The 12,912-nt window shown below is 38.2% G+C and overlaps 1 protein-coding gene across 15 annotated transcripts in view; it reads left to right on the top strand.

The window, feature by feature from the left end:
- Window positions 1-12,912, top strand: part of EP400 (E1A binding protein p400) — a 49,636-nt gene that overhangs the window by 5,052 nt on the left and 31,672 nt on the right. For 9 of the 15 annotated variants that reach the window (XM_055796153.1, XM_055796155.1, XM_055796157.1 and 6 more), the window contains exons 3-14: window positions 299-409; window positions 4,240-4,327; window positions 4,769-4,876; window positions 5,515-5,894; window positions 6,137-6,439; window positions 7,222-7,407; window positions 9,000-9,140; window positions 9,247-9,325; window positions 9,608-9,660; window positions 10,775-10,832; window positions 11,501-11,590; window positions 12,791-12,898. In XM_055796153.1, the coding sequence (XP_055652128.1) occupies window positions 299-409; window positions 4,240-4,327; window positions 4,769-4,876; window positions 5,515-5,894; window positions 6,137-6,439; window positions 7,222-7,407; window positions 9,000-9,140; window positions 9,247-9,325; window positions 9,608-9,660; window positions 10,775-10,832; window positions 11,501-11,590; window positions 12,791-12,898 (1,705 nt within the window). The remainder of the gene's footprint in view (window positions 1-298; window positions 410-4,239; window positions 4,328-4,768; window positions 4,877-5,514; window positions 5,895-6,136; window positions 6,440-7,221; window positions 7,408-8,999; window positions 9,141-9,246; window positions 9,326-9,607; window positions 9,661-10,774; window positions 10,833-11,500; window positions 11,591-12,790; window positions 12,899-12,912) is intronic. The other 6 variants (XM_055796161.1, XM_055796168.1, XM_055796166.1 and 3 more) reach the window with 3 other exon arrangements.

Consider the following 12,912-nt stretch of genomic DNA (forward strand, 5'->3'; position numbering starts at 1 on the left):
TATGTTAACTGATCTAAGAAAAGATTTCCAGTGAGGAGAAGTCACTCACTATAAATAGTCAAGGCTGTACTCTGTTCTGCTATTAAAAGTGAGACAGAACTCTTCAAAACCAGCCTGTGCTCAAAGCAAGCTGCACTGATGGTGGTTTAGTTATAATCCCCTCTTCAGTGAGGTACCATCAGTACAAATAAGTGTGTTGAACAGTTAAAAAAAAAAAAAAAAAAAAAAAAGAGGAAAAACTTTTTAAAAGAAAATGATTCTCCCTTCTTTTTTTTTTTCCCCAAAATATTTCTCTCAGGTAAAGGTTGTGACAGGAAAGGATGGGCAGACTGGTACTCCTGTCGCTATAGCAACCCAGCTTCCTCCAAATGTTTCTGCTGCTTTTTCATCCCAGCAGCAACCATTTCAGGTACTTTTCAATGGTTCTAAAATGTAGTTTCATCCCAGATTTTTTTTCTTCATTCAGATTTGATATTTCCTAGGTGAATTAGAATTTTCCCAAGAGCCCATCCCTTATCATCTAAATAAAACAAAACAAAACCTTGCAGTCTTTGAATGCATCAGTATTAATGAAGCCTTGAGGAAGTTAAATCTTTGTCTCCAGGTTGCTGGCTTATTTCATTAACTTTCAGCTTGAATGTTTTCACTTTGGTTTGTTTGTCTTTTGTTTCCCTAATACATTTGGTTCATTTGTGCATTCTGCATAGTGATAATATGGATTCTTTTGTCTATGGCATTGTAATTGTGGATTTCTTCTAAATTTCTTTTCTTTTTTTCCTCATCTGTTAAAGGTTTTGAGTATGGCTACAGAAGGTTTTGGATTTGCCTTCCCTGAAAAGTTTTAAACAATGATAACCCTCTGACAATTTTTTTTTTAGTAACCGCTTTCCATTAGCTCTACCATAAATGTTGGGAAGAAGAAACTGAAGTGCTTATTTTTATGATTACAGTTCTTTTTTACAGTTTTTGTTTGTTTGTTTGCATGAGGGAATACTGAACAAAGTAAAGAAATAAATGTGATAATCAGTTAAAATTTTTGTGGATCAGTGACGATGCAGCTTTTACATTCAGGCTAGCGTGGGTTTTACGTAGCAGCCTTGAACTCTGTATTACCCATTGCTTGTATACCCTGGGAAGTAATATACCCTAATTCCTCTGTAACTGAAGTGTTTACTTTTTAACTCGATTATATATGCTTGGCCATTGTTACAGGGTGAATTACTCTGCTGTACCATGGAAGCCGTATAGTCTGCGCTGCCTTTGTCTTGGGTTTTGGAAAAGGGGGAGTTAAATGAAATGGCTTGTATTCCTGCATATTACAAATAGGATGTTCACTGTGGTATTTTACAGATGAGTTGCATAGTAAAGGGACTTGCCCTGAGAGCTCTTCCTTATGGTCAACACTGACATGTGTTGGAAGTCTCCTTAGGAAGTCAGGCTTTATCTAAGCTGTTTAAAATATGTAATATCAGGTTATTTATTATAGCAATTGGGGTTATCAAGCTATAGCTGCAGCAGTGATGAAGTACTTTTGAAAGTGTGATACTGTTTCAGACCTGTTTTAGAGAAACTAGCAGGTACATGCTAAAATGTACAAAACTGTCTGTGTAATTTGGTAATTACTTTTAGCACAAACTGTTAACAGAAAGGAGCATCTCTTTCCATCAGCCTTTCTCTTTGTAACTGTTTCTAGAGAAATAATATGTCCTGATCAGCAACATCATTCAAATTTGCGTGTCTAAGTGCAGCACTCAGAATGATTATTGTGGGCTCACTGCATAATTGTGACCTCTGGAGAACTGCATTATTTTAATTAAGTTAGGACAGTTTTAGTCTAATATTAGTGCTATGTGACTTTAATTTATAAAGACATAAAGTCTTTGCTCTTCGAAGTGTCTGGCCTAAATGACATGGTGACAGTGCAGACTGCTGGGAGACATATGCTTAAGAAAACATCAGTTGAAAATCCTAAAGTAGAGATGCAGCCTGAAACGGTGACTATGCTGTCATCCAGAGTAAGAGTGCAGGTGAAAGAAATGGCGTTTGGAGAATGTTCTTTCTTAAACTGATGTCCAAGAAAGCATTTGATGCAAACGGGACATAAGCTGTATTTGTTAATTCAGTAGCATTGTACAGAAGAAGGTTTTGTGTGTGATTTTTGAAAATTCTATAAATGCCTAAGTGTATGATGCTCTGCCAGATGCTGGCTGTTGGGCTTGAAATACGCTGCCTATCTGCCTAGTGAGAAGAAAAACATTTGAAAACTTAATTCATACTGAGTGTGAGATGGCAGTGAACCATGACATTAGGGATGAAACCCCTTGAAACCAAAATTCACATCTCGACGGTATAGCTATATCTCTAGAGTGGCCACAAATGCCCTCACAGCAGCCAAGAGATTAAATGTTACTAATTTGTAGCCATTGGTAAAATCTGAGTGGCGTGAAGTATATTCAGCACAAAAAGGAGTGTTTGAAACCCAGTCATTTTAGGTGATGTTGGCTGTGATTAATAGTGTTCAAATAAGCATTGAAGATGCAGGGTTGTGACTGCTACAGTTCATTTCAACATAGACCTGTATTTACTTCCTTAGGCTTAATTTACCTTGGTAGAATTTCTGTTAAAAGTCTGAGAAGAAAAAGACTTGTGAATAAACTACAAGATTCTTTTGGGAAATTGCTGTTTTTGCTATGTTGTCATAATAAATTTTCACAACATTTGCAAACCCTTACAGTGCATTGATATGGCAAAGGCTGTCACCATCAGAAAATTACACTTTGAGAACTTGAGTACTAAATTGGTTCATTTTCTAGGACATAGAGGCTGCCATATGTAAAGTCTGTGTTTGTATATTCTGATAGAATCACTTCAGACCTTTTTTGGGATAGCCCTTATTTTTCTCATGTTAAGTTTCATAGTAGAATATTGGGTATAGCATGGCTAAATTTTAAGGAGAACTAAAAAATACAACTTGGAAACTCCCTGAAGGGTATTGAGCTTGCACAGACACTGATGGACATGAGTAAGTGCTAGCCCATAGTGCTGAGGGCCCAAAGGGCATGGAAATCATCATATACCCACACTTGTTTGCTTCAATAATCCTGTACATGAGTTTGCCATCGGAGTTTGATGCTGAAAGGATTATCTAGGATATATTTTCTGCCATTATTGCCAATATTAAATGTAGTAATTCTAAAATAAAGTTTTAATGCACTGTGTAATATTACTGATGCTAAACTGTTAACTTGCTGAACCAAACCCCAGTAATTTCTTTCACATCTCAGTATCAGTAGTGCTCTTCCAGGCTTGTTAATTCATAGTTGTGTGATGTGTATCCTCAGACAAAATGTCTAGTAATTTCTGATGAGCTCTGATGTCACATTAGCCTGATGGCAATACTGTTTCTCCGCCTTGAGTTTCTTCATGATGCTCATTTTTCCAGCTGTGCAAACAAGTACAAGCCGAGCATCTGGAAAACTGGAATTGGCTGAGTTTCTTTTATTCCATCTTCTGACTCTTAGCAGTTTTTCCTGAAATATTTCAAGGCTAAGTCTCATGGAGCTCTATCCTGAGAGTGGTGGTGGTGGAGACTCAAGTAAACTTAAGCTGTCTTCAGGATGAAAGTTAATTAGTGTGTAACTTATGTTTCATATGGAGTGAAAAGGATTAGCTTTCACAAATGTATTGACTCTCATTTCTTACTTTTGTGTCTTGTTAGTTATGACACAGTTTGTGCGTAAATTCTGTTTCCTCATCTAATTTCCCTTCTAATTAATCCTGTAATGAAGTCACAATGTTTAGTTTTTGTCATGTCAGCTTTTTATTGCAGCAATATACTATATGAATATGTCATTTTGACTTCATTGCAGCATTATGCAAATGATGAAGGGTAATACACTTATGAAAATTTCCATTTATTTTGAAAAAAAAAGTTTGGCAACTTTAATTTTTACATATCTCATTTTCATGGGTTTGGTACCACTTTTTAAAAAATGTAGATGTGTATTATGTATAACCAACTTTATCAGTTTAGTTACTGTTTTAAAAGTTAAACTCAATGAAGAGCATCTGTGCTTTACAGACATCTAAAACTTTATGGTAGATACTGAATGACACTTGTTTTCTTCATTGTGAAGGATTTGTTCTGAGCTGGCCTCTTTAGATCTGTTTGTAAATTACATCTTGGTGTTAGACTATCTGCAGATTGAATTTTTGTGATTTGTTTTCTTTTTCCAATAGCAAACGCATACAGGGACTCCAGTAACGGGGACTGTGAGCACCATAGAAATTGAAGCTTTTAAGAGACAGCAGGCACTTGCACCAGCAGGTATGTTTCGCAGACAGAATTTCACTTTGGTTCTTTTTTTTTTTTTGTTTTTTATTTTTTCCTCCCCAACAGCAGTGAATGGAGCCCACTGTTCTATAACTCTTGAAATACAGCTTTGCCTCACCTTGGGAATTGTCAGATCCTTGCGACTATCTATTGTGAATGGTGCTATGTGACGGGTACGCTCCACTCACAATATGTAGGACTGGATTTGGCAGGCATGGAGACATTGTTAGGTTGATTGTTCTGGCTAAGAAGGTTGGAGATGGCCAACTTGAAGTTACAGGGACTCTGCCCTTGGAGCATGTTCTTCATAAATGCTACACATGTGTAGTAGTCGTAGCTTTCTGAGCTGATGTTGGAATCATGTGTAGTAGTTTTCTTTGTAAAATTGAACCCATTCCATTATACCATGCCATAAATGGAATTTGAATATCACAGATTCGTCTAAGAGACCACGAATTGAAGTGGGCCGTCATGGGATGGTTTTTCAGCACCCGGGTGTGGCTTCAGGAGTTCCTCTTCAACAGCTAATGCCAACAGCACAAGGTACTGTGTCACCACATGCCAATTGCACATTAATTTAACAAGGAGATGTTAGTGATGGGACTAGAAACTTGGGCTTCCAGCTTTCTAAGATCCTAGCCCCACCACACACTTCTCCATGTAAATTAATACTTGGTATGCAATGCCTGGTTTGTTTAAGGAGCTGAGTGACGGGCTCCAAAGGTGCATGTGGGCATGGAAATACGTCACAGGTGCTGATGCAAAATGGCTAATCTGAGAATTCTGGAACTGAGCCAATGCTTTATGAAAAGGAAGCCTCCTAATTTGCAACATCATGACAAATTTTTATTCATTAGTCATGCCAAGCTTTAGAATATGTGTTAGAGTGAATGTGTTAAGAACTAAATATCGTGTAGAAGAAACTCAGAAGACACGTAACGACATGGTTTTTTATAGTTGCTGTGCTCCAAATTTTAGTTGCAGTTCTGTGCATGAAATACTTTGTTGTTTATTGTAATGGTGATTTATTTTGTGATTGTGATGTGGTGTTTTCAAGTGATGGTGTCTTGTGGCAAAGTAAGTAAGAAATTAGTCTATTTGCAGTTGATCTCCTCTTGATATCAGTAAAGAGCACTGAATGTTTTAATTTCATCTGTGCTGTGTTTGCTCTTGCTTTATAGGTGGAATGCCTCCCACTCCTCAAACCGTACAGCTGACTGGGCAGAAACAGAGTCAACAACAATATGACCCATCTAAAGGCCCTCCTGTGCAGAACGCAGCGAGTCTGCATACACCTCCGCCACAGCTGCCTGGGAGACTGCAACCTGCAAATGTCCCCATGACGTCTCTCCCAGCTGCACTGCAGCTTTCGCAGCAGCAGCCACAGATAGTGGAATCTCCAGCTCAGCCTCAGATTCAGGTGAAGATCCAGCCTCAAAGTGTACCCCTGACTTCTGCTCCACTTCCAGCACCGCTTCAACAGCAGGTGCCACCAGCAATCCATGTGCAAGGACAGACGTCAAACCAAGCATCACAGCCACAGGCTACAATACAGCAACAGGTATGTGTACTTTATTAAGGCGAAAATATTTGTTTCAGTGCCCAGTAAAATCTAAGAATACTATCTTTCTGAAAATACATGAAAAATGTTCTTTTTTTTAATTCCACTGGACACTTAAATCCTTTCCTTATAAAAATGCAGATGTACAATTTTTATTAAGTCTGCATTATGTTCTGCTGTAGTGTAGACGAAGACAGCACTGAATTCTAGACTCGTTGCTAACGAATGTGTTTCTTGGGCAGACTGTAACTCTGACACGACCATCTGCAGATCCTGCTCAGCCTTCTCAGCGTCTTACGGCAAATACGCTACCACCTACCTCATCTGTTGCGCCAGCAACTATCTCAGGCACAACACCACCTTCTGCATATCCAGTACAAACAAACAGGACCTCTCCAGCAACTAACAAGTCCCTGTCTCCTATTGCATCAAAACCCCCAGGCTTAGCTGTAGCGGCAGCACCTAAAACACAAAGTCCAGCTCAGAATGCTGCAGTGTTACCACAGGACAATTCTCAAGACAAGCTTGCTGAGCAAGTAAAGCTGGTAAGATTATTTTGTTTTGTTTTGTTTTCCCCAGAACTTAAGAATAGTTAATACACAGGTAACAGTTAATATGTGCGATGTGTTTGAGTTGTGAAATTGGGCGTGCTTTTTTTTTTTTTTGTGTGTGTGTGTGTGGGGGGGGTGTGTTCGGTGGGTTTTTTTAGTCTGCTTTACATACTGAGATTTGCTTTTGTGGGCATTCAGGGGAGTTGAAGAAGACTTCCTGGTCTTCATACTGTTCTTGTGTTCGTTCTGTTGATTCTATCTGTTCATTCGAGGTGACTGCAACATTATTTTTTATGGCTAACTGGAGGTGTTTTGCTTATTTAACAGAAACATCGTAAAGAACTAGTTTTTTCCCAATAAAATTAAGCAGTATTATTAATGAAGATGTATTTATGTTCCGTGGATAAATACATCTGCAATTTTAATTTATAAAAAAAAAAAAAAAGGATCATTTGATTACAGTTTGCATATGTCTTGTAACTTGTTTTTTGTGGTGCTCAGTGAACCTTTTTTGTCCTGTTACTTAACAAAGTATGTCTTGTAATACAGATGGAAGTACTAGGATTCTCTTTATGTATAAGTTTAATTTAGTCCAGTAATTTTTTCATTAATGCAGTGTTCAGGTTTGATACTTGTTATGCATGTGTCATGGTGTTACACCTTTTGTTTGCTATCATTTATTTTTATGAAGTGTGAGCAATTATTATTTTTCTGTTTAGCTACTATTTTATGTGCATTCCGCAGCTTTCTTGTAACTGTACATACTTATTTTTAAGGAAAATCAAATACATCAGCGAATAGCAGAACTGAGAAAGGAAGGTTTATGGTCCCTGAGGCGACTGCCTAAACTCCAGGAGGCTCCAAGATCAAAATCTCACTGGGATTATTTGCTGGAAGAAATGCAGTGGATGGCAACTGATTTTGCCCAAGAGAGAAAGTGGAAGATGGCAACTGCTAAGAAGGTATTTGGAAAAGATTTTTTGAACTCAGAGCAATCAGTCTTGGTATCACTCAGCTTGGTAGCAAAGCTATTTAAACAATCTTTTTCCACAGATAGAAGTGATGGGTATATAAGGCACTGATTTTTACTTAAATGAGAAGTCATGCTGTCAGCTTTGAATATTGTAGTATTTGAAATGAACTAGGTAATTGTATGAATTGTGGATGCAAATAACAGTTTTGACTTTTGTGGATTTTATTCCTCTGGAAATCAAATAGCTTGTTTAGGGGACCCAGTCAATATGTTGACTGTGTCATATTTAAAAAGTATAGCTGTCATGCCTGTCTCACAGATCAGTTATTCCCTCTCAATGGAGAGTAAATACAGAATTTTGTAAAAAAACTTCCATTGGATGTGATCATCTGTCTAATTCTTCTTTCTTAATCTCGGCAAAAGATGGAGAAACCTGGAGTTCTAAGGACAGCAGTGGAAACACGGTAGAGAACTCTTTCCATAGGGGAGGAGAGCAGAACAGTGGGAATAATTAAGGCAGTGATGGAATGAAAAATGGGGTGGTATGAGATGAAATATTTAAAATCTGTTTGTTTATAATAAGCAAGAGTTTTCTATGGGTTCCAGCAATGTTGCATCTTCCTTTGATACATTTGTGACCAGTTTGGGATAATGAAGAGAGCACCTGCAGGTCATTAGTTTAAGTTGCCATGTTGTATTCTATTGTATATTCTGAAATGATGGAAACTCAGAACTCTATTCCTTATAAGCAAAGCACTGAAATAGGTGTACCATTTTGTAAAACGAAGATCTGTGTTTTGAATATAATTTACATCTGGATTTGAAGCACTTACTCCATTTGTGGCCAATGGTAGGTTTTTAAGAGTAGGAGAAACAGGAAGGGCAGATGTGAAATGATCCTTCCTCCGGCAGTACACTCCAAACTTCTGAGCTAACGATTGCAATCAAGTCAGTCTTTAACAGCCATTGACTGATCTTTCACTCATGTATGTACGCTTTTGGAACTATTTTACCTTTGGTCTCTGACATTTTGTGGTGTGATTTCTATGACTTCATATGTACTGTCTGAAAAAAGTTTTCTTTTGTGTGTTTGCTTCTAATTTTAGTAGATTTTTTTCCCTAATTTTTGTATTGTGAGAGACTAGTGAATTAAGAGTTTCCTACTTGATTGCTTAGTTACGTTTTTTGTATTTTCTTTTTTTCCTTTGAGTTTCATGTCTGTTTTACTGGCATGATAAGAAATAGAAATATTGGAGGTAAGTGCTATGTGTGTAAACCAGGGGTCCTCAAACTTTTTAACCAGGGGGCCGGTGCGCGGATGAAGTGGCAGGAAGTCATCTGTGGCTGCTTGGTTTCCCCCCCCCCAACCCCCAGTGGGGGGGGCCGGGGGGGGTTCTGCAAATACCGGGGGCCAGATTGATGACCCTGGGGGGCCGTATCCAGCCCACGGGCCGTAGTTTGAGGACCCCTGTTGTAAACCTAAGGTCAACATCTGGCTGCTGATAACCACTATGATCTTAAGATATGCAATGATGTGTATTTTGAGATAACTGAATTTGGTATTCTCTCGTGGTATTTTAGATGGTAAGAACTGTGGCTCGTTATCATGAAGAAAAGAAACTTAATGAAGAGCGAGCTAAAAGGGAAGAACAAAACAAATTAAGGCGAATTGCTGCATCAATTGCTAGAGAAATAGAATACTTCTGGTCTAACATTGAACAGGTAAAAAGCTGAATTACTAATATTTGTGCAAGTCATACTGTTTTTCTCATCTTCAGAATTTATTTATAAAATGTAAGTGCTTTATTAGACTTGATTTACATTTCAGGTTGTTGAAATCAAACTGCAAATAGAATTTCAAGAGAAAAGGAAAAAAGCTTTGAATTTAAAGAGAATTTCAAGGAAAGGTAATTATATTCAATTTCATAGGAAATCCAGTATGAATTCTGATGCTGTTGTTTTACATAACTTCACTGAGTGAAGTTTAATCTTGTTGGTGATAGAATTGCGAGATGCTAATAATAGGTTGTAAACAGACCTGAACTATGAGTTACAGGGTGGTTTTTTTGGTTTTCTGCTAGATTTTGTTAATATTCCTGTGGTTTATGTTGAATGCATTTAAAACTTCACGTAAGAAACATAAAGTTGCTAAGTGACTAATGCATACATCAAGTATAATAATTTTCCAGGTAAGGATACAAAACCTGCAGAAGACCTTTTATTGGAAAAAGAAAGTGAAATGGTAGGTCCTCCTGTTTCTTAAAAAACTCATAAAATTATTTTAAATATGACTACCTGCGTGAAAAAGTTTTGATAAATGAGAAATATTTTCCTTACGTATACAATGGTGATAAGCAGATATCTGTCTAGTTACTGTCAATTTACCATATAGTCATAAGCACAAATACCATTTTTTCTGGTTACAAAGCACAACTTTTAATGGGGAAGGGGATTGCAGTTGATACGTGTTTTTTAAAGGAAGAATTCATGCTTACTCAGTGGGTTTGAATCACTTATTCTAAGATTGCAAGACCAAAAAAACGTACAAATTAATTGCCAGACTTTGTTTTGGGCAAGAGTTTGGTCTACTGTAACCAGGGGTAAACTCTGTGGGGCTTGAAAACATGTTTTCAGCTGTTCAACAGTGATTTATCTTGTGAGAGATGTAGGTGTATATCACAGAATCGATCAAACTGAATGAACTATCTTTTGCCCTAGACGAAATGTGTGCTAGGACATCCTTGGCTACATCTAAGCAACTGGAAAAAAATGGGCGAGGGATTGTTCTTGAGACCCTGAGCCATCTGGCATGTCACAGCTGATGCACATGTGCCGAAATGCTGCCCTTTCACCAGGCAGAACGCCTGCATCTGAATTTCCTGTTAGAGCCAAGCTTCAGCGTGTCTCACCAGGCAGACTGCAGCCTAGCGCTGTCTGCGAGCGTTAACTTGCACAGGCTAAACCATGCTGCCGAGTATGCTGGACAGCTGAGAGTGAACACTGCCATATCCCTTTTTTATTGACTAGGGAACATTTAGTCCTTGATTGCAACCTGGGTAAAAAGCTTTGTACCTCAGTAGTGTTTTTAAGGGAAGGAGTGCTATGGCTCTGTGCCACAGCTGGACCTGAGTGATCCCAACCACAAACACCTGAAGTGGCTGCTTGCACGCTGCCTGCAGTGCAGAAGCAGAGTATCTTTTTTTCCATGACCAGGAAAATGCTAATAGGTGTTAAATTTCTGTTAGCAAATGCTGTTGTAATTGCAAGGCACTTTTTACTTTCTTTAAAAAAATAATCGAAACCCCTCCCTAACTTTTTTTTCTATGATTTTAAATATTTTAATTATTTAATGCTAGGGTTGTTCATCAACTGGAAGGAAAAGAAAGGCAAGCACATCTTTGACTGATGAGGAAGGTAAGTCACTTCAAAACTGTGCATCTATAGCATAGTACATAAGTTGTATATTGAAACCCTGAAACCACAGGCTTTCAGTCTGTTACTGTATGGATGCAGTGCTTTTCACAAACCAAATACCAACCTTCATCCATTTCTTAGAGAGATTAGGTACTCAATTAGACAGTAAATTTTCCTTAACAGAGCTTCAGTGTAAATTTGGAAATACAATTTTCCCTGAAAAAACACTGGCATCATTGTTGGTGGATTTAAATTCTTTCTGTCCTCATTCTTTCATTCCTCAAACCTTACTAGTGGTCTTAAACTTCTTTTGAGGATTTCAAACTGAATACCCATCTACTTTAGTTCCTTTCTTGTGATCACATCTGTTGTGCTTCTGACAAAGGAAGTCCCCTGTTTGAAGCTACAGAATAACCTGTCTCTGGTGGCCGTTGCCAACTAACACTTAACAGTTCAAGACTGCCTTCTGTCCTGAGGCAGAAGTCCTTCTCTCCTTTTCACTTTATCTTTTACATTCTAACTGTAGTTTTTCCATACACATCTCATTCTTTTTGAACGCTGCTAACTGAAAATATTTTGTGCTGGTATGCTTCAGAAGTATATAATTACAGATGTCCTGAATTATTGTGTGATTTGAGTGCCAAGATTAGCATTTGTTTTTATTTTAGTTGAAGATGAAGAAGAAACAATTGAAGAACAAGAAGCTAAAGAAGGAAACATAAACCATCAAACTGAATTATCTAATCTAGCCAAAGAAGGTAGGTGTGTATTCTTCTTCGTGGTGGGCTCTGAAACAACAGGTGGAAACACACAGCAGTTACTGTGGTTGTAAATAGGGTTATAGACAAGAAACTGGATGCATTCAGACATTCATTCATGTGTAATCCCTAATTTTTCTGTTTGTTTATGGGATGATGATGTGCATCTGTACTTCATGAAGTGGTCTGCATACTTAACTAGTGACCACACAGGGTGGCTTTTTCTACTGAAGCACTGCATTTCTTTAAAACCTCATACCGAAAGACTCTGAACCTAAGCTCTAGGAGTGCATGATAAACAGTTAAGAACAGAAGTGTATCAGATTGGACATGGGCATTTTATCATCAGCTGTCTGGAGTATCTCACAAGTGTTTGTGACCCACCTGATAGGTCTGAATGGGCCCTGAAGTGATCATCTTGGGTGGTGGTGGTGTGTAAATACTTGAAGGGACAACGCTCTGGCTAGCAGCTTGCTTTCGTTAGCTACATAACAATAACTGCTATGCTGAGATTGATGTATGCAAAGTGTCCCACAGGAATCACTTCACTTGTGGTAAAAACCTTGCTGATTTTGAGAGGCAAGTGTCCCATTAAGCCAAGACTTCCAGGCAATTAATATGCAGTTTCCAAATCTGCGTGTTTGGTCTGTTTGGCAGCTTAGCTGCTGCAGCCAGCTGGCCCGTTGGAGGGATTATAACTCTTGGCCAGTCAGCCAGGTTCCTAATGAGGATGTTTCCTGATGGACTGGCCACCGCCAGCATGCACATTCCTGCTTCAACAGATCAGACAAGGCATCATGGAGAAACTGTTTAGTGGGGTTGAGGTACAGCTCAGTTCTGAAACTTTGAAGTCTTGAATTGTTTTCCAGCTGGGAATTGTTTTCCGTTTGGCTGGGTTTGATGCCCCTACCTCCCCAACAAGTGGTTTACTGTGGGTTTGAAATATAGTAAAAATCGAGCTGGGTGAGCAGACTGCTTGATGTAATGCCAAGTGTTCTCTGTAGTCTCAAGGTTTATTATTTATTAAATTAATATTGCCATCATCCACCTAATAATTACCTCTTAATTAACTTCTGAAAGGTGAACTGGCTTTATACAGTTGTGAAGAATGTAATGAGATTAAAAACAATGGTATTTATTGATAGATTTATTGATAGAAGTTTTGATATTTTTAAACTTATATCCTTTAATGACCTTCAGCTGAATTGCCTCTGGAAGATTTGCTAAAGATGTATGAAGGTGCCTTTGCAGAAAATTTTTACTGGCCCCAGCCGAAGCCTGACAGTGAGGAGGATAGCAGTGAGGAAGGTAAATTACTTTTT

This window comes from Falco peregrinus, chromosome 2, assembly GCF_023634155.1.
Source record: "Falco peregrinus isolate bFalPer1 chromosome 2, bFalPer1.pri, whole genome shotgun sequence".
Lineage (NCBI taxonomy): Eukaryota > Metazoa > Chordata > Aves > Falconiformes > Falconidae > Falco > Falco peregrinus.